General features: G+C 36.7%; 1 protein-coding gene across 3 annotated transcripts in view; it reads right to left on the bottom strand.

Moving 5' to 3' along the window:
- Positions 1–23,651, bottom strand: part of LOC149529168 (RNA-binding (RRM/RBD/RNP motifs) family protein) — a 164,034-nt gene that overhangs the window by 106,375 nt on the left and 34,008 nt on the right. For all 3 annotated transcript variants that reach the window (XM_089810470.1, XM_089810468.1, XM_089810469.1), the window contains 2 exons: positions 21,748–23,646; positions 21,450–21,587 (listed from right to left, as the gene is read on the bottom strand). In XM_089810470.1, the coding sequence (XP_089666596.1) occupies positions 21,450–21,587; positions 21,748–23,373 (1,764 nt within the window). In that variant the 5' untranslated portion in view covers positions 23,374–23,646. The remainder of the gene's footprint in view (positions 1–21,449; positions 21,588–21,747; positions 23,647–23,651) is intronic.

Here is a 23,651-nt window from a genome sequence, read left to right as displayed (position 1 = left end):
CAGAACAAGGATGGTTGTCTAAATTTGAGTAAAATCTGTACGTAAAGGTTCTGGTGATACTCGACAGGCTGACATATCTAGGAGCATTGAGAAGGATTGGGTTGGCACAAAGAGGAGGTGAAGTATGAATTGACTAACGGAGGTGGGAGGCACTTCTAATCATAAACCACCAGTGGGACTGTGACTGTTAGTTAAAGTTTGTCAAGAATGAAAGTCAAAACATCATTTGGCATCTTATTAAATTCGTAATTATGGAGTAGAGTTGTTAAGGCCATGTAGGACAGGGTATTACTACAGTATATTGCCATATCAACAGACATAATGGTACATACTGTCATCCATAGTCCGCAGGTTCAGATTAGAAGTGACCATTTGGCAAGGCAATAAATATACACCAAACAGGATTATTCACTTTCAGCACAGTTGGTGTCTTTCAAGTCATGGAAGTGCACATCAGACTTGGGCTAGATTATTAACAGAGTAATTTGAAGGCTGCTACCATGATGTCAGAATATTTTGAAGGTTGCTGTGCTGTTATGATGCAAGCAAATGAGTCAATTCTCCCATTATTCACGTCTGCACCATACGGCTTGACTAAATGTCTTCGTAGATCAATTACCTGCAAACTGTTTGAAAGGATTGCACTAGAAATAGAAGTAAGTTCTGAAAGTCTGAATAAGAAATTGTTTGTTAAAATGTCCATGCTCCTAAGTCAGATAACAAAACAGGAAACTCGGTGATCTGCTTGTGAGGAAACCGTATCGTAAAAAATTGCAAGGAAAAGAGTGAAACAAGGCAGCATATTACTGTGACACTTTTTCAGCCTGTGCAAGCATGCCTCAGAATCGGTGCAGTAGAGTTTGGGAAGGCAATCTAAATCAATGGACAATCTGAAACATGAAGTTTTCTCAAAAGAATTTAATGATTCTTTTGATCATGAACAGCTAAGGGATTTGCAGAAGGAAAAGGCAATAGGAAACAAGATTAACATTGGATTGTAATTAGAGCCCGTGAAGTCTCTGGATATAATCTTTTAAATTTGGAGCAGTTGGATTCATACCAAAGTAGGCTAGTCTGATCGGAGGGTATTGAATTGGGCTTTGCAGCCCTCAATGATTGCCTTAGTGCAACACAAGTTGATGAGACATCCGAGAGAAAATGTGAGATTAACAGTTGCTGCGTGCCTTGGCAAAACTATCAGAATCACAGCACCGGTTACACCTTAAAATGACAATGTAATAAGAAGGGCATTACAGCTGATTGTGAACAGTCTGCGTGGGTTACATGATAAAAAGGACCCTAGTTGTGGCAAGAAGGTGAAGATTCTAGAACTGATGGCAAAAACTAGAATTTTTTATTCCAATATTGGACTTTGGTTGTGAAGAAATGATTCAACAATTGTTTCAATGTCTCTTAAAAGAATTTAGGAAGCATCGTCCAGATATCGTGAGATCTTGCATTAATAAAATCATGTCATTAATATTAGACAACAACGATGACATATGTAAGCAATTACAATCAGATTTACTAGCCGTTTCGAGAGGTGAACATAAGATCTCACCTATGGCTTATGAGCTCGCCAAGGATTTGATTGAATGTAAAACAGGAATGTTTCAGGAAAGTATAACAGATAGCGAGCTAATTTCTATGGGCATACATGTTGCAAGATCACCAAATATGAGCAAGAACCGAATGAGAAAAGAGCAGTTCTGTTTTACATTGTAGTGTACTTGGTCACTTGATCATATGTGTGGGAACAACAAGGAAGAAGAATCAGCTCAAGAAGTTCAGATCAGCGTTGAAAATGATGAGAATCAAACAGTCTGGCGCCAAAATAATGACATCAAAGCTTGCAAGGAGTTAGAATCAACTATGACTAACGGTAAGAAATACTTCAGCCTCTTTCTTGGTGACATAGAAGTTGTTGTTAACGCGCATTTGGATGTCCCTAATGAAGGGAATGAATCTTTCTATGAACTATTTAAGAATAATGACTGGAAGGGGAGGTTATGCATTTTGAGGTGGAAGAGAACAATTTTAATGAATCTGAAAATAGTGCAGAAAACGATGAAATTACTTCTGACTGAAGGACTGTTCAAACTTGTAAACATGAGCTAAGCCATGGTGATGACACTACAGGGGCTGATCTGAAAGATCAATCTGAAATCTTATGTCTAGATGAGGAATTTAGAGAACACAGTTTGAAAGATAATGTAAAGGCCTCAAATGAGAAGATTGTTGCAGCCCTAGTACATTTTTATAATACCTATATAAGCCTTGAAGAAACCTTGAGGGGATGCAGATTGAGGAAAGGAAAAAGGGGATAATTCAAGGGATTGATAGTGCATATCTTCATACTCTAAAATTGGCATTGGAAAGAATGAAATCAGACTACCTGAAGTTGTTCGACTTCAAAGACAAGGATATGGCTATCAAACATACAGAAGATAAGGAGGAGGTAGATGAGATTTATCTTCAATTAAGTATGACACACTACTTCTATTGCAGCCATTCACAAGAAAGACGAAATTAAATATAGAACTATAAAGATGGTACAAATTGTTGGAGTCGATACCATTTGTGAGCATGAAAATAAGTACAATGTTTCCACCATTCTCCATCCTAGTGAGGCACATTTTGCTAATGGCGACCATATGGACAGGCAAGAAGTCAAACACACAAGTTCTAAATTTTAAAACAATTACCTGGTTTCACTATATCATGGGACAGAAGATGAACCAAGTGATTTTACTTAAAACTGTGTGTGATGGTGATCATTTCATTGATAGAGACGTTAATTTGAGTGATGAAACTCATGGTGATGCTGAAAATTTCGAATTGTCCTCAACATATGCTGATGGTTTCCACAGGTCATCTACAAATTTATCATCCAGTCTTCCTGAGATGGCAGCTATTCACTTATTGGTTGGCGATTTTTTCTTCATCCGTGCTACAATTATCAGTGGCTACCCTCTAAGTACATTTTCAGATCCGGCTTGGCCTGTAGGGGTTAGTGAGTTGCATGCAGATGAGTGGGGACAACACACGTTGCGATGTATTCCCAATGAGTTGTTTACCTTTCCAGTTCTGCAGCATATTGGTGACAACGTTGACATTCTGGACACATCCGAGATATGGCAGCAACATCTTGAGACATGAGTTGGCTTCCTTGCATGTGGGCAGTGTGCTTGGCATCTACTAGTTCAGCTGGCTGATTCAAGATGATGATTGGTTGATAGGCACCAATTTCCACACCTAGGATCGTGCTAACAAGTTAATTTGGTATTTCAAGAATCAACAGGATGTCCGTTTTGCATTATGCGGACTATGTTAAGTTGCTTGACTATCTAAGACTTGACACAATTGTGTTCAATGAAGGCAGAAGCCACACTATCTCTCAGGATGACATGGGATCCAGCAATCTATTAGAAATAGGGAATACTGAGGGGAGGATGATTCAGTATTCTACAAACTTTAACTGAAAACTGGATACTACTAATTGTCTTGTTACATGCGTAAGAAAGTAAACCACAAATGGTGAACAATAAAAACCATACACAAAGAGAACTCGTAACACCATATTTTGTTAACTAGGGAAAGCCTGGCCAAGGGCAAACACCGGTGGGGATGGTGCCCACAAAATGATCCGCTAAACAAAAGAATCATGTTAAGGATATTAACCCTGTTAGGAGATTGTGAATTACATATAGTGTCTCAGTCCTTGTTAGAGGACTAGGCTCTGTTAAAAGCCTCAAACCTTTTAGGGGTTGTTTCAACCCTGTTAGGAGTTGGTGATACAATTACAATGTATACAAAATGAGCCCACTGCCCAAACATGCAATTATACAATGAAGTTCCTTGATACAAAATAGAGATAGATACAAAAACCTTTCACTGTTGTACTTTGCCTTCCTTTTGATAAAACATCAGACTTCGCATCATATGAACTTCGGATATCATATATGTAGTCCTTACATAAGCTTGCATATGATTACAATATTCTTATGACCTCTACACAACTTCATAAGTCATGGTTTCTTATGCCATTCTTTTTCCAAAACTTTGTCCAGTCGGCCTTAGTACTTTCACACATTTGGCTAATCACAAAATTAATACTTGCCCTCTTAGGGTTAACATCTAGGATGTCGTCCCTAATTAGTTAAGCAATTATTTTGTGACCAAATTAATTCCTCAACTCGCAATTTCCAATGCTCTGTCATGCTCTGTTCTGCATTGTATACTGTCCTTACTGGTAATTCTGCCATAACTCTTTCCATACAGTCTGTACATACTTGCGGGCTTAGTTATGCATTCATGAGACTTTATATTGTCCATACCTAACCGTGCACATGCCAGTATTACCTTAGCTAACCACATTGATCAAAACTGTCTCGGTACTAATAACAAAATTGTCTCGGAGAATTTTCTGTCTAACTTGTAGAAACACAATCTCTACAAGATGCCTTCTTAATATAAGGTTGTTAGTGAACAGATTGTCCTCCAAGAAAATATACACAAATATAACCCTGAATGCCCAAATAAGAAGACTAATCGGCACCAACAGCTGGAGAGGTTATCATGGGGTTGATAACCTTCCTCTGAATTTTTATCAGGTACAGCTCCCCATACAAGATGTTCAATGAGTTAAATGTGGGTGCTTTTACCAGAAAGCACGAAAGGATATCAAACATCTACCTATAAACACAGAGTAGACACGAAACCTAAGAACTAAAACGAAAGGAAACAGAATAAAACAGATTACACAAAGTTAATCTGCCGTACATTGCATTACAAAGGACAAAGGTTAAAGAACAATTTTCATTTTCCAGAGAAAAGACGAATCAAAGCTTCCAGAGGATCCTGATATCAAATGCGTTCAGAAAATAGCACATCTGATGCACTTAAAGAAAACTGAAAATTACAGCAACATAACCATCAGTGGAAAGAAAACTACATAGACTCAAAGTTCTAATTTTGCAGATATCTTTCAAACCTCCCTTCTTTAAAATGTAAAAGACTACACAGATCCTATTACACATGCATCAAAAAATGAAAAACATCTCTCCTACATTACATTTCAAAATCAAAATCCTCTTTAATCAGTAACACAAAGTCTAGCAAATAAAGCTCTGTTCTACTACAGCTCCAAAGTCTGTATTCTTTCCCTCAGAACCGAAAAATCTCCCCTGCTGACAGCACACAGTCTATAGCTGCCAGAAGAAAAAGTGGAACCCCCTTCACTCACTTGTTGTTGCCTATTGATCTTTGCTCTATCAGTTTTGATTCCCCTTCTAGTAATTGTTTCTTGGAAATCTTTATTATTATAAAATCATCTCCATGGAGACTTTTCAATTTCCTTCCTCCTTGGTTTTTGATGATAAACTTTATTTAAAGTTTATATTTTACCCCTACCATTCTGATGACTCCTCAACTTTTATCCTCGTAAGATCAAATCATTTTCAATTACTAAAACTAATTCTTGAAATTACCTCCTTCCGCTGCTAGATTGTCATCGGCTTTTTCTATCTTTATAAGATATTTAAATATCATTCCCCACTAATGATGATATAATGTTTATAAAACACTATAATATCATTTGCTTCTCTCTAATTTTTTATCCATGGCACCTGTCACTATGTATCATTGGGCATTCTGGGTTCAATATATGTTTGAAGTCATATATTGCTTAGCCCATGTCATGGATATACACTCGAATTGCCACAATCAAGTTAAGGGGTGATATGCTCTCTTCACCTACACAACTGCCCTGCAGGCATTCTATCAAGGGTGCACGTAGTTTCAGTTCTGACACAAGGAGCCATGAGCTGAGAGGAGCAGTGAAACATGTACAACCATGCATGATAAATGTTTTCATCATAGTTTGTGTTCACAACATTTTCCTCCAAAACCTTTTCATCACCCCATCCTGATTTTATAAAGTTCTGTCTTCCACGGCTATGACTATTTTGTGTTATATTTTCAACAACCTTTGGTACTTATACGTTGCCGACCCCTGTTATGCACCATTGACAACAGAAGCTCCCAGCCAATGCTACCATCTACATACATAAGATCAAATGCACGATGAAGCTCTGAACTAGCTCGGGGTTTTATATCCTGGGACTATTGATGTTGTCGAAGGCTACATGCTTGTGTTGGTTGATACTAGGTTATGCAAATGGTTGTGCAGCTTTATCACAAACTGATGGAGAGGCATATTTCTTATGAATCACCTGGAACAACGATGAAGCCATAACCATAGTTCAAATATTTAACAAAGTTTCTTCGGGTAACAATTACCAATCCCAGATAAGAACCTATATGTTGTAGCAACCGAGTGCATCATTATAATCGATCTAGGGTTCTTGATTTCGCTGGATGAGTACCGACCTTTCATCTCCATATATTGGTTTTAAATAATGAAACATCACATGGCTCTTCATTTATCTTTACTGGGAGGCATTGCACTTTGTCGAATAGTTTATGTCTTGTCTCCTTACTGGCCACAAGCCGTAGACACTAATCATTACGAAGGGAATCTGTGCTTGCAGAATCCTCATAGAGCGAAGGCCCAATGCCTTTGTTATGCACTATCTCGTATTATCTCCTTGAAAACCTGTGGCCCAATTACCTTCGATTTGAAGGTCTTCTCGTCTGGCACTATATCTAGTGACTACCAATCTGCCTGTGAGGAATAAATCGCGTGCCCTTTTCATAACTCGCTGCCAACTGGCTACATCTGCACCATATCTTAAAAAGCTCGATGGCAAGATTGTGCATTTGTCCGTGCCTTCAATTTTAATGCATTTATCTTTTAATTCGTTTTTGGCGATTTGGAAACCTGAAATTCTTTAATCTTCATAGATTTTCCTCATTCATCCAGTTATTGCCGCTTAATGGAGATCTGACAAGAATCGATTCATGTTCCTTTATCAAACTGTTATCGGGCTTGGAGAAAATGCAGGACCTCTATTTGCGATTTATATTACCATTCTTGTTATCATTTTGTGAAATAGACATGTGGACTGCCGCAGCTCACCATTTGCTTTGATATAAACCTTCCACGCATATATATCTGCACCTCGTGTATCCTATTGTTATCGGCATCTATCATTATACTTTGTAAATGTTTTACTAAACGATTGAGGTTGCTTCAATATAACTTACACTGCGCCTGCCAAGGGTAACTTAGATATTTCATACAGTGATGCCATATAGAGGTGTAAGCATGGGGTCTCTGTCCTTCCTTATTGAGCGGAATCATCATTTTATCAAGACATTAACATGCATCTGTGGGCAGACCCGTGAGTTGAAAGTTATGGGAGTCATATGTTAACTTATGGCTTCTTCAAAGTGAGGCTCGAGCTGTCTTATTCCCTATAACACTTTTCATTCTATATATTCGCAATGCGTCGACATATCTCATTTGCCTTTGAGTTGAAGACTTGAAGAATTGGCAATGATATATTTATCCATCTGTATTTTCTTTCAAAGTGTGATTAGGGACTTCATGACCTCCCTTGAGTTCGCGACTTATTGAATTATCAATCTACATCTTGAGATTACAATTGCCAACCCAAAGATCCGAATTTGAATCTTGAGCCATTGAACCTGAACTCAAATCGAAATCAGAAGTTGAATTTCAACCCTAGATAACCAGATGAACCCTTTGAAATGTGCCTTCTTTCATATTTTCTCATAATGAGGTCCGAGCTGTTTCGAGTATAGACACAGTGCACTACTCAACATATTTTCTCACAGGTGAGTGGTCTTGCAAGAGTTTAACCTGAGCTCTATTTTTTTATTATTAGATGCTCGAAATTCATCAGCCGTTCATGATTCGAATTGAGCCCCAAAATAAAGCCCAATTGCCTTTGATTCTTTTCCCTTTTGATGGATGATTCTTCTTTCATTATATATCTCTATATTTACAAATTGACCATGCCCGAATCAGCATTTAGACTCTGGATCTAAGCTTGATGCTAAAACTGAGCCGCTGTTATCATTAACCTGGATCTCAAAACCTGACAAGCTGGAGTTCCAGATTTGAACTTTGCAAAATACACCACTTCAATCCAATTTCAAACTGAGAATTTGAGAAAGAATCACCAGGCTGTAAGACAATCTACTCTGAACCATTTATGACAGATATCCTGATATATATGTCTCCTCCTTCAATCGCTCTGCACTAGATCATTGAACTTGAAGGCATTAGACCCGAAACTTGTTTCCGCATCTGCATATTGAAATTTATGAACCACTTTGCATTCGAACTTTATCTTAATTTGCACCCTTACACTTTTTGAAGTCACGGGACTAACAAACTAAACCTGGCGAATGCATTGAGACAGAATTCTGAACTTTCTTGAATTAATGGATTTGCATTTAGAACTTTGATTGAGCCTTTGAATCATCGGACTCATTGAATCTTTGAAACTGTTGAGCTGGTGGAATCTGATTAAGCCGACGAAGTCTGGGCTTGAAATATGAATTGAGATTGAATCCGGATACTAAACTGAACATGGGCTCTCAACTTTTATGAACTGAAAATTCTGCATTTAAAACCCAGAATCTGAACTTCGCTTGTATTGAACCTTTGCTCTGAATCATTGAACTTGACAACCTTAAGCCTGATCTGAGTCTGCATGTTGAACCAACAAGCCAACTTGGACCTTTGAACCATCGAACTACTTTGAACTTCAGTTCGAAGTGGTTCAACAACTCTAAACTTGAAGTTTTGAAATTGTGACCATATCGGGTACTAACAAAGGTATATGTTGTCATAAATTACAACTCCAAAGTAATATCACCTTGTCTATCTTAGCCATATTGCCAACAGGATCATAGTGATAGATGGGTTACATTCTTATTTTTGGTCCCACGATATGGCATGTCCTAACTTCAAAGTTACCAATATGGGCCACAAAGGTTCTAGCAAATGGATATGGGATCCTAATATTGATTTATGCACTTGTGGTTGCTTGAGGGCAAGCAATCTCAAGGGAGGATTGTAATGTCAAATCTTTGGAACATTAGAAATTCTAAAGTTAAATTCATAAAATATTGAATTTGGCTTATGAGAGCTTAAAGTGAATTTATAAAATGGGTCAATTTGATATTATAAAAGGGGTTAGAAGTTGACAAAGAAGGAAAAAGACGAAAGGAGAGGAAGGAAGCTCAAGAATCACATGTTGGGTCCTTAAAAGAGGTATGAGTTCATTTTTGAATTCTTGAATAACGCTTGTTTATTGGATTTCACATCAGTTTTCTCTTGGAGAAACTTGAAAGCAAGTTCCTTTCATTTTCAGAACCAGCTTTGAGGACGGAAACCCTCTAGCCGGACAACAACGGATGCGAACCTATTGTTTGTGGGAGACATCATTCCAGGTGTCTCACTTGTACCTTACACTTATCTTATTGTCCAATATGACTATCTTTGTTGTATTTTTAGGTTGGAAAACATTAAGTTAATGTGTTGCTGGTTATTATGATATAATAGCAAATCTGAAGTTATTGGAACTTGAAATTTTAAAGAGCATGTAGGTTCATTTGTTGGTTTATATTAGTGGTTTATATTGCATAGATAACATGTTTATATTCTGAAAATTATTTTAAGCTAAATCTAGGAGAATATCCATTTGGGCCTTTACAGCAAGCGAACACACAACTTTCGGTAAATAGAGTTTATTCCACCATAATTCAATTGGGATCTTTGTGTTTTGAATTTGCTGTCTCCTTATGATTGCCTCGTATCCGCCCCTTTAGCATTAAAATGACCATTCTATGATCCTTCCCATATAAGTTTGTCTTGACCAATTAGGAAGACCAATGTCCAACACTTAAATAGCTATATCAAACGATCCACCTCTATTGATAGAAGGAGAGAAACTTAAAAAAATTTCCATACCAACTCAAAGACTAATTGACATTAACAAACACCACATTATCCTTTACCTAAGTGCTCAGTTGTGTGTTTGTAAGATCTTCTTGGATTGATTCTTAAGGCTCCATTTTCATCATGAATGTTTCATATTAGACAATCACTTATAACATTGATGAGTAGGAGGTATTTTCACAACAAGTCAAATTGTGATATTGCTATCAAGATTTAACTGTGTGGTTTCTGAGTCGAAATCATTGACCCATATTTATGAGTCAATGAGTTTGACTCAAAAATCACTCAGTTAAATCCTGGTAGCAATATCACACTTATAACATCCCTACAATCAAGCATAAAGATCCATACCCTAGAACCACATTGCGGGTGAGAAGTCCTAAATATAGACTAAGCACTAGAATTGTTAAGCTATCTCATTTGAATGATATTCACCCATTGAAGATGGCATTCATTATACATTCTTTATAGCAATTTTGCTCCAAATACATCTTTCTGCAAAATTTTACCAGTAAGCCCCACAACTCCCACCTCCTTAGGCCTGCATAATTTATCCCACAAAATGAGTGCAACCTTTTTCTTGTCAAGCAAGCTCTACTAATAAAATATCATCACTTTTTATACCAACTCCGCAACGGCTCCCACTAAAAGAGAGTTACAATAACCAAACTAGCATAACTCGAATAATTGCCTTAAACATTACAATCCAACCAGTCAATATTGTTAATGGTGTAGCTTTAGTCGAATTCAATGGACCTAGAGATAATCCTTCTATGGTCATTGGTGAATCATCAATTACACAAACTCTCCTATAGATAGATAGATAGATAGATAGATATGTTACATAGAATTATGTTTATATATATTATTGTTAATATATTGTCTAATGATGATTTACCATATAGAGACATGTCTCTTCTCATATATATATGACATTCAAATCTGCATTTGGAACACACTGAAATAAATAGTAGTGTTATTACATTTGCAGAGACGATCCTATAAAACTTAACATGGTACCAAGGCAAGGTTGCAAATGAATAGATAGGAAACAAAAAGGCTTTCATAGACGGTGGAAAGTAGTTGCGAACTGATAAGGAGTAGTAAACAATAATCATGGTTGAAGGAGAAAACAAATAAAATACTTACCATTCACATCTTCTTCTAGAGTCAACCCAAATGAAAGGAATTGTAAAATGATCTTATGGTAACAAAATATATCAAAGAGGAAAGACGCCGTTGGACATTAAGAAAGGAATGATAGGATCACATCTTCTTCTCAAGTCAACCACAGATGAAAGGAATTGTAAAATGATTTGATGGTAACAAAATATATTGAAGAGGAAAGACAGACATCGTTGGACATTAAGAAAGGAATGATAGGATCATCCGATGATAAGGAAATATACAATAGAGACCACTTAAAATTAATAATTTGATAAGACGTTTGGTCTTTATCCATGCGATGTGCAAAGAAGGTGAATATTAACAACAATGAATATTATCGACAAATGACATATTGAAGAGGACACATAACTACAGAATAAAGATATTAATATGTAACCTTTGATATCCATTGAATATCGCTACTTAGAAAATACTGGAAGAACAATTCTTGAATAGAGAACGATTTCTTGCATCAATGATATTCAATTACAATATCCTTTCTCTTTTCTGGGATTTTAAGTTCACCAACATCATAGTAGTGTGGTCAGAATCAAAGGAGATATCATCGCATCAAAAATTAAAAACACACTACATACAAATTTAACTTATTCTCCAGTAACAGGATGAAAGAGGGAAGATAGTATGTAGTGCACAATGGAAGATGGAAATTGTCTTAATGGTAAGAAAAGAGGATAAAACGGCTATTCTTCTTAGTCGTGTGTTATGGTTCAAAAACATGTCAGATGATCTTCCATACCACTTGCTCAGGGTGTGAATGGTTTTTTATGATTGTTGGGTATCATGTTTGCCTATGTACCTCAAGAAGGTCATACGTAAGAAGTTTTACATTTTCCAAGAGGTCGTGCATCACTTTTTGATATTCTTAGTATACAAGAGAGTTTGTATCTATCATAGACAATTCGTGATTATCATATACAATTTACAAGAGATTTTTGTGCTTGGTTCAACGCAATAGGAAATTTGTAGGATTGGTAATTTAGATTGTAGGCTTCGTATGTGATATTTGCGGAGAAGTTGCGAATCATTTATGTTGCAATGAACTCTACTTGTTTTGATTTTCATCATCAACTAGGTATTTTGTTGTAGAAGGCAATATCGTTTTGATTAAGTAAAAGCAAGCGTTAAAGGACCCGAAACCTTTTACATAGGAACAAGGCAATATCGTTGGTGTTCTAAGTTGTCTCTGTTATTTGTTAAGATACTTTGAGCTCAATCTAAGGCTATTCTTATTCTTATATCAAATTATACACATTTTCACCTCTGGTACTCCGTGGAAAAGATAGGATATCAACAAATGATCTAATAAAGGAATAAGAATTTAGATGAGATTCAACAACAAATACATCACGTGGGGTACATATGTCATTAACAGGTTTGAGTATGACAACATTCACACCATTCTCAATATGATCACTATGAATATAGTCTCGACGTCACAATAAGATCGACCCTTTCTTATAAGAGAAGAATATAAAATTGACATCAAGAGCTTCTTATTATTATGGATACATGGCAATAGAGATGTGAATCATTTGTCCAAGCCATATCGATTAAAAAATCCATAAAACTAAATCCATAGTAGAGAAGAATCCAATTTACAACATTGGAGTTGCTTTCGATAGGAATAAATTATACAGAGGGCATGGACATACAAAGCGAACATAGCAAGAGAAGAATCTCATTCGAAGGGAAGATCTTGGACATCGCCACTTGAAATCAAAATCATATACCAAACATTGGGTGTGTTTAGGAAGTTCATAACAATCACAACAACCATTTATGTCGCTCGAGAGGAGCAAGAAGAGATATAACATGTGGATAGTCTATATTGAAGGAAAGGAGATTATTCCATCTGACTATTTGATGGATCAATATCTTTCGTAAGTTTGGACATTATTTGACATCACATTTATCCAGTGTTTATATTGGAAAAGATCTATTGTGTTAGATATTATTCACTAAGACTTTAGTGCGAACCACTGAATGTTGAGAAGTCACCATCTAAATGTCGCGTCAATATAGTCTTAAGGTCAATACATTGTAGATTATAATGTGGTAACTATAAAGCTTAGAATTGTCATTTCCAGGATGTGTATCCATGGAGACTATGAACACAAGCTAAAGACCCGAGGTAAATATTAGGTTGAAGTTTTGATGTTGGAGCAACACATCACGTCAACAGATAGAACCATACACAAATCAAATCTCATCACTTCACCTAGAGTTGCAAAATGGATTACACCTTGAGAATAGCAAGTCTGATTTGATGACATTCACTATGGCAATGAACGTGTACTAGCTCCACATTTACAGATATTTGTAAGTTGATGAAGATAGACAAATAGGAGCATTGTCATGGTTAGACCAATGAGGATAATTGATTATGGAAATTCACCAATAGTAAGTCATTGATAATTTGTTAGAAGCATGTTCCATTGAAGACTTAACTTAAACTAAAAAGGGTTGGAAGCAATACTTTGTCCCTTTTATATACATCTATTAGTGTGTTGCTGGAAAATATTCTGCAAAATTACCATACGCTGAGACTGGACATTACAACATCATGACAAGAGTAAAAGTAATATCCACACGTTCAAAGGATTTGTCATGGACTTTGATGAAACATTTGGGTAAAGATATTGGCATAGAAGATAATACCTTGTTGGACAATAAAGATGATCTATGTGATGGACAATAAACATGACTTCCCAGGTTCTGAGATCTATTTAACAAAAAGAAGTTTATCATATTTGATGCGACGCAAAAATCATTCAATCGATATAAGAGTGGGAACTTTACATTAGTGAGGGGTGGGGGGTAGGGATAATAATCAATGTTATGTTCCCACTTGAACCACCCTCAAAAGGGAGTAACTTGTGCAAATAAGTATTCTTATCCTTGAGTATTACATTTATCTACATATTGTAGTCTCTCTCTTATTTGCAATTCTGTAAAGAGCTATTTGCCTTGATTTTTTCCTTTGTGTCTGGAGATGTTCTTGCAGGAAAAGAAGGTTGGCACTTTTACATGCTACCAAATATTGTGCAATCTTATGATAAAGAAGTTTTGATCTGAAATTCATTTGTTGTTTGATGATCATGTTGGATAAAGTGAGGCTCTGGAAGTGGATACCCATGATGATCGAAATTGTGAAGTATCCTCCTATATCGAGAGGGAGTCTAACAATTCATCGGAGACAACCTTGTATAAGGAGGTCAAAAGGTTGATATCATATTCGGAGGGAGTTTGAAAGTTCATCGAAGATAACCTTGTGCGAGGAGGTCAGAATGTTGATATTAGTTTCAAAGGGAGTTTAAGATTACCTCAGAAGCAACCTTGAATAGGAAAAAGTCTACAAATTAAGAGGGAGAAGTTCAAGGTTAGTTTGAGGTGTAAACCTTTGATCCACCTTCTGACTTGGTTCATGGTGGATATTATGTGAGTTGCTACATGACTTCATTGAAAAACACAATGAGAGGTGACGATCTTTCATTGATGTATTTGTGAGGTCGCTATTGTAAAATAATGATCTTAACAATGGCTGGACCTATTATCATAATTGGATACATTATGTTGTTGTCCTAGAGTGTCGGATTTCATGATGACGAACATATCATGATAGACTACATTAAGTTGTTGTCCCAAAGTGTCGAGATCATGATACTTGTCCTGATGGAGATTGTAACATTCTGACTACTTGTTATATGATAGACTACATTCAGTTGTTGTCCCGGAGTGTGTCGGAAATCAAATAACTCATCCTTCTAACATCCAGTGCACATACCAAGAGAATATTAGTGTGATTAATATTTTTTGATGAATCATACTTCTAATGATATCAAAAGATAACATATAAGTTGATGGAAATATAATGATATCCTTAAATACACCATTCAAATATAATTGATATAAATACGCCATTTTATTTTCGAGAAAAGGATCATATAACAAGTAGTTAGAATGTCACGATCTCCATCAAGACAAGTATCGAAAATCAAATAACTCGTATCCTTCTAGGATCCAATGCACACACCAAGAAAATATAAATGTGATTAATATTTTTTGTTGAATCATACTTCCGATGATATCGAAAGATAACATATAAGTTGATGGATATATAATGATATCCTTAAATACACTATTCAAATATAATTGATATAAACATAATTATATCAATATAGGATTGTTGTTATCCATCAACTTAAACATATAAGTTGATATCGTATAAGTTGATGGATACTGAATCATACTTCCAATGATATCGAAAGATAACATATAATTGATATAAACAAAATTATATCCTCTTCTCATATTTATATGACATTCAAATCTGCATTTGAAACACACAAAAGTAAATAGTAGTGTTATTACATTTGCAGAAAACAATCCTATTAAACTTAACAAATATTAACCACCTAACTCTACGGAAGACAATCGCTTTTCTATTTTATTTCCGAGAGGACTCGAATGCTTTGAAGTTCAAAAACCCTTATCCAAAGATAAAATGAAAGTTTAGTATACAACACCATCCTGCACTCCCCCGCTGCCGCCACCCCCCCTTCATCCTGGAATTAAGGGCCTTTGTCCCTCGTCCCAGTTTACCCAAGCGTCGGTGTTAGACTACCTTTTTGACATCTGGTTTTATCAACATGATGAAGGATTTGTTGTTTTGAATAGAATGAATTACCCACTAAGCAATTATGACCCCATTAAGCATTGACCTGCCAAGAACAAAACTTGTTTGTTCATTTGAGATTGATGTCAAGCAGTACCCTCTTTAGTTTGTTTGCTAAGGTTTTGCCAAATTCTCATAATTACATTGCAAAGGGAGATGGTAGACAAATCACCCAAGCTCCCCACCTCTTTTTCAAGGAAAAGAGCAATAAACGTATTGTTCATCTCTCTAAAGAACCTAGTTTATGGCTGCTTCCAAAGCCTCAACTAAATTAAACCCAACAATGTGCTAATATTTCTTACAGAATCCTACAATAACCCATTTGGTCCAATAGCTTTATTCGGTTGGAATTGCCCCCCACAGCAACCTCCATTTGTTCTTCAATAAATTTATCAATAAACATTATGACTTTGTGCTTAAAAAATGAGCTTCAAGATGTGCTTTAAGAACTCCTTATGAAAAGCTAAGTCATCAAAGTTAAAAAACAAACTTAATTCTTTGGAAATCTCTGCAAGGTCCTAAACGGTCACTCCATTGGCCTTCTTAAGTTTCGAATTTGTGTTTACATCCCACCTTGGTCTTGTCACATCATGAAAAAAATTGGGGTTCTTGTCACCTTCCATGATTCAATTTCCCCTAGATTTCTATCTCCAAAAAGATTCACCATTCCCTAAGAGATTCTAATGATTCTACAAAAGTTCCTTCGCATGCAAAAACCTCTCTCTGTTAATTCCATGTTGGACTACCTCCTCATTTAGAACTAATAGCTCCTTCTCGACACCAAGTTTTATTCAAAGATATGATTAAAATACTTTTTATTGATTGTGCATTATGTCATTGTGCTTCTTTATCTCTTGTGCTCTTTCATTTTTCATTATGGATTCTCCAAAGGTTCCTCTCTTAACTCCATATTATTATGCTTCTGGAAAAATTGATACCTGTAGTGAGTTAATGAAAAAAGGATTAAATAATTATATTGATGGAACCATTGATGTGTCATTTGATCCTAAAATTGGTCATAATGCTCAATTAGATTGGCTCCCTAAAAACAATGGCTCTTAAAACTTTATGTATCAAAGGATCTCATCTTTTACATTAAAAAATGTAAGACGGCTAAAGAAGTTGCAGATAAATTTACTCAATTGTATGGCGAAGTTAATAAGATTATGAGCTATCAACTTAACAAGAATCTTACCATGTTGGATTCCGAGGATTTTCATATAGTCCAAGACTATGTTACAAAAGCAAATGAGCCAAGAGAAAAGATCAAGGATTGTCAAATTGACAAAAAAGAAGCACAGTTGACCTATACTCTGTTTGGCAAGTCCTCCATCAAAGTATACAGCATTTCTAGCTTCTAAACTCGTCGATTGACAATAGGCAGTTCCTTTACTACACCATCATTTTATACCTTCACAGAAATGTTGATGTTAGAGCAATCAAAGTTTATTTGTATGGGTATTCTCAAGTCTTCAAAATCCAAAGCTTTAGTGTCTACTCATGGGAATCAAGGAGAGGGTTCCCAAAAGTGGAAGAAACAAGGCAACCCAAAACAAGAGAAAGCACAATCATCCTCTCCACAACAAGGCCATCCTTCATCCTCTCCTAAGTGGAAATCATCTAACAAGGAGAACCTCACTTGTGCATATTGCAAGAAGAATGGACATGAAGAACACTAATCGTAAATAAAGAAATTGATGAACTAAGCATCTTCTTGATAAGAATAGAATAAATTTTCCATTAAGAGTCTCTACTTTGGCTGCTTCTTCACAACAAGCAGAATTTGATAAGAAAAAGAGACACACTTTTGGGACGGGTAAGAAAAAAGACAAGCTCTTTTTGCAACTACAAATCATGATTGAGGGAGATGGCTGCTAGATTCAAGGGCCTCTCATCATATGGCATCTTCATAAAATGCCACCAATTTTTATGGCAATCATACAGATATAAATGTGACTTGAAGAAGATTCATTGATATCAAGGAGCGCACCTTCAATGATGTATTGTGTGAGCCTCACTTAACCAGTAATCTTATTTCCATCTATCAAATCACTAATGGTGCAAAAATAATCTTCTTTCCATCTATCAAATCACTAATGGTGCAACAAGACTATGGAATTTACTCCTAATTTGATTTTTATCAAAGACATGGAGAGTGGAGCTATTGTTGCTACTGGGGTTGTGTATCATGCATCTTGATTGTACTCCTTTGCAAACTTTATTCGTAGTAATGACAATGATTCTTCAAATGATGATCACACTCCTTGTGTAGACTTAGACCTTGAAGAGAACTTTGGCTACTTGAACTTGGGCATGCTCACATGAGATCAAGTTCTTGAGCCTTCAATTCCATCTCCTCCTATTGAGATCACATCTAACGTTGCTCCTAATGATGCTTTTGTTGCTACAATATTGGCTTCTTGTGATTCGGTGCAATGGGAAATACATTGTCTTCCAGATATTCCTTAGAATGACTACTCGAGAGACATTGCAAGTTTGTTTGTGGAATCCTACATTGCACATTTGGAAGACATCATTGACGATATCCATCTTCTGTTTGATGGAGATTATCCTTCTTCAATTGTTGTGGGAGAACACTTTGAACCTCTTCTTCATTCTAAACTTTGTTCCTATTGATGACTATGATTCTTCAAATGATGATTACACTCCTTGTGTGAACTTAGATCTTGAGGAGAGCTTTGACTACTTGAACTTGGGGATACTCAAATGTGATCAAGTTCTTGAGCCATCCATTCTATCTCCTCCTATTGAGATCACATCTAATGTTGCTCCTAATGATGCTTGCATTGCTACAATTTTAGCTTCTTGTGATTCCATGTAGTGGGATATACATTGTCTTTCAAATATTTCTTGGGATGACTACTTGACAGATACTGCAGGTTTGTTTGTGGAATCCTATATTGCAATTTGGAAGACATCATTAACAATATTCATCTTCTCTTTGATGGAGATTATTCTTCTTCAATTATCATGGGAGAACACTTTGAACCTCTTCTTCATTCTCTACGGATCATCCTTCACAGTTTGACATGATTGTAAATACTTTGGACCAGCATTTGGAGGTCTCTTTATCTTCAAGGGAGATAGTTGAGTCTTTGGATATGATTCTACATTCATCTCCACTAGGTCCTGGTTTGTCTTTTTCAGCAGTGTGGCCTAGTACACCTTATTTTGAGGGGGTAACTTTCAGCAGCAACATGGGACACAGCAATTTTCAGAAACACCATACATCCTGAGGTTCCTTCCTACATATTCCTTTCAAGATTGACGAGACCTCATATGTACATCTTTTGTTTTGTTACTGCCTAAGGGGAGGAGTGTTATTTGACCATCTTGGAGCGTCTTGTACATCTAGCTTAGAGCATTTACCATTGGTCTGCATTTTACATTGAGAGTGAGTTTGTCTCTCTCCTCTCTTATGTGGGGGAATTCTTCATTGCATGGGGTTTTGTCCTTCTCACAATTCTTTCAGAGTTCTTTTGTATTTACATCTCTCTTTTGGGGGCAGTTTTATCCCATGGGTTTTCTATCTTCCTCCATTTGTGGGATATTGCATTTGTACGCAGGTAACTATCATGGCCTAGTAGCAGAGACCCATCTTGCATTGTTAACTTGTGTCTGCTTTTGCCTAAGTTGCACTTAAGAGGGAATGTTGGTCTAATTAATATCTCACCACCTAAGCTTACTTAGGATAATCATTTCATAGTACTTTGCATATGTGCCACTCAGAAAGATGCATATTTAGTTGCACATGGTGTTGGAGAAACTCCACATTAGGTAGTCATAGTAGTTATCAAATTCCACTGTATGTGTTGCCTCCACCTTTAGTGCACTTATCAGTTTGTCATCCTCCGCATTGTTTTACATGTTTGCAAGTACTTCATTGCACATGGAGGATAAACACCTTAGGTGGACATGTGATTCCGACTTCTGTGGTAATAAATAATCTCTCGGTTATCATGTTCTCTTATTCCCTTGCCTTTATAAGCATGTACGTGTATATTGTAATATTTTAATCTTTCCAGTTGAACCCATCAGTTATGGTAATGAAATCCATTTGATTCTCCCTTGTCTCTGTGCTATTCATTGGCCTCTAGATCCTGTGTTGCTATAATCAGATCATTAAATTGAGATTCAAGAATTTTGTGGTCATCTACAGAATCGATGCATCCATCACCACACTGGCCCTATTACCAGCTCACCACTGAAAACCCCCAGATTCAGGTCCAGGTCCCAGGAAAGATCCCCTAAAAGACCATTCATGGCTCTGCTAAATGTATGTAAATTTAGCCAAGACCACCACAGGGTAGACAAATCAAGGTTGATCTAGCAAGGCTCCAAAGAACCCATCTAAAAAAAACGTCCAACATTTTTTTTAGCAAGGATTTCCGGCAGTAGCTATTTCTTTCTACCCTTAAACACACCCACTGCAACCTTTTGTCATTGCTGAAAATACAAATGCCCTTCAAAAACATTAGAATCCAATGCCTAATGATGAGGATGATTTAGGCCCTGCTTTTGAACTCGGAATCTTCCCTAAAAGTGCAGCTTGTGATTTGAGCAGCGGCACTAACATGTTTTCCAGTAGATCACTGTGAAGCAAATAATAATAGCCCACAAGCATGTCACCTGCAGGTCCTATGCATGGTAAGGTTGTTCGTCCAACATAGCGATTGTAGTTGTGGACACAGAAGCCCCTGGTAATAATACATCTGGAAAGAGATGGATCACTCTTTGGGTATGATTCCCTAATCCATTCATTGGATTCCAACATATAAGCTGGTGTGGGTCTCAAGAAAGTGCCATGGTTTGCGAAAAAAAATGTCACAGTGGTTTGATGATCACAACAAATCTCTTCAACAGCCCCATCAAATGTGATTTATATTTTGTGCTAAAGAAAATTTAAGCATTCAATGTAAGGGATTACCATTGTGTTTAATACAAGTCCACATTGCCTTCTAGAAACATTATTGTTGATTTGTTTATTATATGACTAATGAAAGTTAACTGGCTACTACACTTTATTTCCAGTTTCAAGATAAAATACGTATGTATTTAATTTCTTTTTATTTTTTCTGCACGGATATGCCCAGAGTGTACCCAAACCCAAAAAAGGAAAAAAGAAATGCCTGAGGCATACACAAACCTGAACTCAAACTTAGCCGAAGCACTAAACCACATCCTGAAACAAAGTAAAAACCAACTAACGATACAAGGATTATGGTTATGAGATTAGACCACCAATTTTATGTACGGACATGGACATGCCTTGCACAATCTATGCACTGACCTCACAAGAAGATCAAACTTGCTAAAAATGTGCTTACACAAGACATGTCACCAAGAAAAACATCACAAGCGAGATAGGTATACACACAGGGCCACAGCATCTAACTCATGGACATTGGATAGTACTAGTATCCTGAATATACTTTTGGACAAAAGTTACAAAACTGACAGAAGATCTCCAAAAGATGGGTAAGTTGGGGTCTGTATAATAAAACAATTCTACAAAAAATATTCAACAGTAACATAAATTATTCTTAATCCTCTGTTAACTGGCCAGGACATGCATAAATAATGAGTTTTTTATACAAGAGAAACAATTCAAAAAATAAAAAAGAACATAATCAAATGTAAAAATACAATATACTCAATCGGCAATCTTACTGCTGGCTCAGCATAATCTTTGGGTCTTTTGATTTTCAGATTATTTCCATTCAGTGTTATGCCGTCTAACAAAAGTGTTGCAGTTGCATCTTCTGGTGTTAGAAACTCTGCATAAGCTTGATTCTTATCTTCACTAACCTGCAGACAGACCAGACCAAATAAAAACTCAAAAAAAGCAATTACTATCATATACTTTGTGCCTAGGTAAGAACAAGAACCTAAAAATATAGTCTAGAAACAAGATCATGGGGCTGAATTTCAACATAATTATTATATTCAAACATAAATCATAACTTACAACACAGCTAATACAGGGCTTAGTTCCTGGTAGGTGGTTGGCACTTTTTGACAGCAACACAGAATTGAGGAACTCCATAAGCTCTCCTTCAGACACTGAGGGAGGCAGATTATTCACAACTATTCTCCTTGCTGGCCTTGTTGATTGTGTGAGTTCAATGGTATCCATCATTGAATCTACTTGCTGAGAGATAGATGGGACAAACTGAGATGTAGACACACTAGGAGCTTGCAAATTTGATGTACTCAAGGAAACAGTAGCTAATGCAGGTGTAATTGAAGATGTCGTTGTTTGCTGCGTAGAAGCTTGATAAGCAGCAACCATGGCAGCTACCATATTACTATCCATACCACCAGGTGTCATATCCCATGCAGGTTTCCTCTCTGGTAAGTGAACAGGAGGAGAAGGTGTCTTTACTGCAGTCTCTGACCTCCTCCTCCTTGGAGAGTATCCACCAAGCCCACTTGTACCTCCACCATACCGCCGATAGTGACTACCCTGTGCACCAGACACTCCATTATTGTCCTTTTCATTTTTTTCTGAGTCCACTGTATCTCTTTCTGATTTTTCAACAGAGGCATGATGTGAAGAATGGTCCTGATCATGATCCTTCTCATAATAAGATGAGTGTCGCTTGTGTGATCTTGGTGAAGAAGAAGGTGATCTTCCCCTTTCCTTGGCCTTCTTATGCTCAGGACTAAGGGATCTTTTGCTGCGTTTGCTTTTAGTTTCTTGGTGCCACGATGGATGTGATGACTCCTTCCACCTTTCTTTCCTTTCCGAATAATCAACATCCTGCCTTTTATCAACTTTATCAGTTGGATGAAATCTTGAATCATTCTTCTTTTTGTCACCTTTGTCAATTTCCATCCTCATTTTTTCATCTTGGTCATCCTCGTGCTTCCGTTTGCTCTCCCTTCTTTCAACTCTATCCTTGCCAATTTTTCTTTTGTCATCTCTTTGATCTTCATACTTCCGCTGAGATCCTCTTTCCTCCCTTCTGGACTTATCCAGAACTTTATCTTTCATTCTTTCTTTCTCAATCTTAATGAGCTCTCTTTTATCTTCTCTGTGATAATCGCTGTCCTTATGTTCATCATAACCTTTACTCTTATGGTGGCTTCTTTTTTCAGTTCTTTCCTCTCTACCACTTTCCTTGAGGGTATAACCCACGGCTTTAGAGCTGTCCTCATCCTTATGTGGTCTACTTTTGGGTGTTACTCTTGAGTCATCTTTTTCTGATCTTTTGACAGTTCCTGTGTCCTTCATATTGTGTTTTTCTTCCCTCCTGCTTGAGGTATCTTTTATAGAAGGTAATTCATCTCCAGAAAGTTTTTTTGTGCGGGAAATAGATCCTGAAACAGACCGTATTGCATGCATTTCACCTGAAACATCTCTCGATTGTAAAGCAATATCTTCTATATCAGGCTTAACCAACTCACTTTTAATCTTCATGCTACTGTTACCTTCCTTTGCATCCTTCATGAGTTTTTTACTGTACCGTTTCAAGATGATATCCTCCACACTGCAAGGCCTTGTCCTTGCTGCTGTACCTTCAAAACTAGGGCTTGTAGCACCTGCATTTTGTGAGCCATATTGGCTTCCAGCTCTTTTTGGATCGGCCATCCTAACCTAGGCTTTGACCTGAGACTATTTAACAGATGAGGATGGACTCTTCATAGGCATTGAAATGAAATTAACTTTCTGAAATCTTCATGCAGACGCTATAGAGAATTCAATTTTGTTAATGAGTAAGAATTTCTTTCAGCCTTGAGCTAATAAAATCAATATCTCATCATGCAGTTGAACAAATGCACACAGTTACTGGTATTTGAAACTCATGAATGCACTTTCACTAATTTTCAAATGTTTGCATTAAGTTTGTCCCAGAATTTTAACCTGCA

The sequence above is a fragment of the Cupressus sempervirens genome, chromosome 11 (assembly GCF_028749045.1).
Source record: "Cupressus sempervirens isolate cs-2001-9-10 chromosome 11, ASM2874904v1, whole genome shotgun sequence".
Taxonomy (NCBI): Eukaryota; Viridiplantae; Streptophyta; class Pinopsida; order Cupressales; family Cupressaceae; genus Cupressus; species Cupressus sempervirens.
Note: the sequence above shows the minus strand (reverse complement) of the source record. Positions and strands in the feature narration are given on the sequence as shown.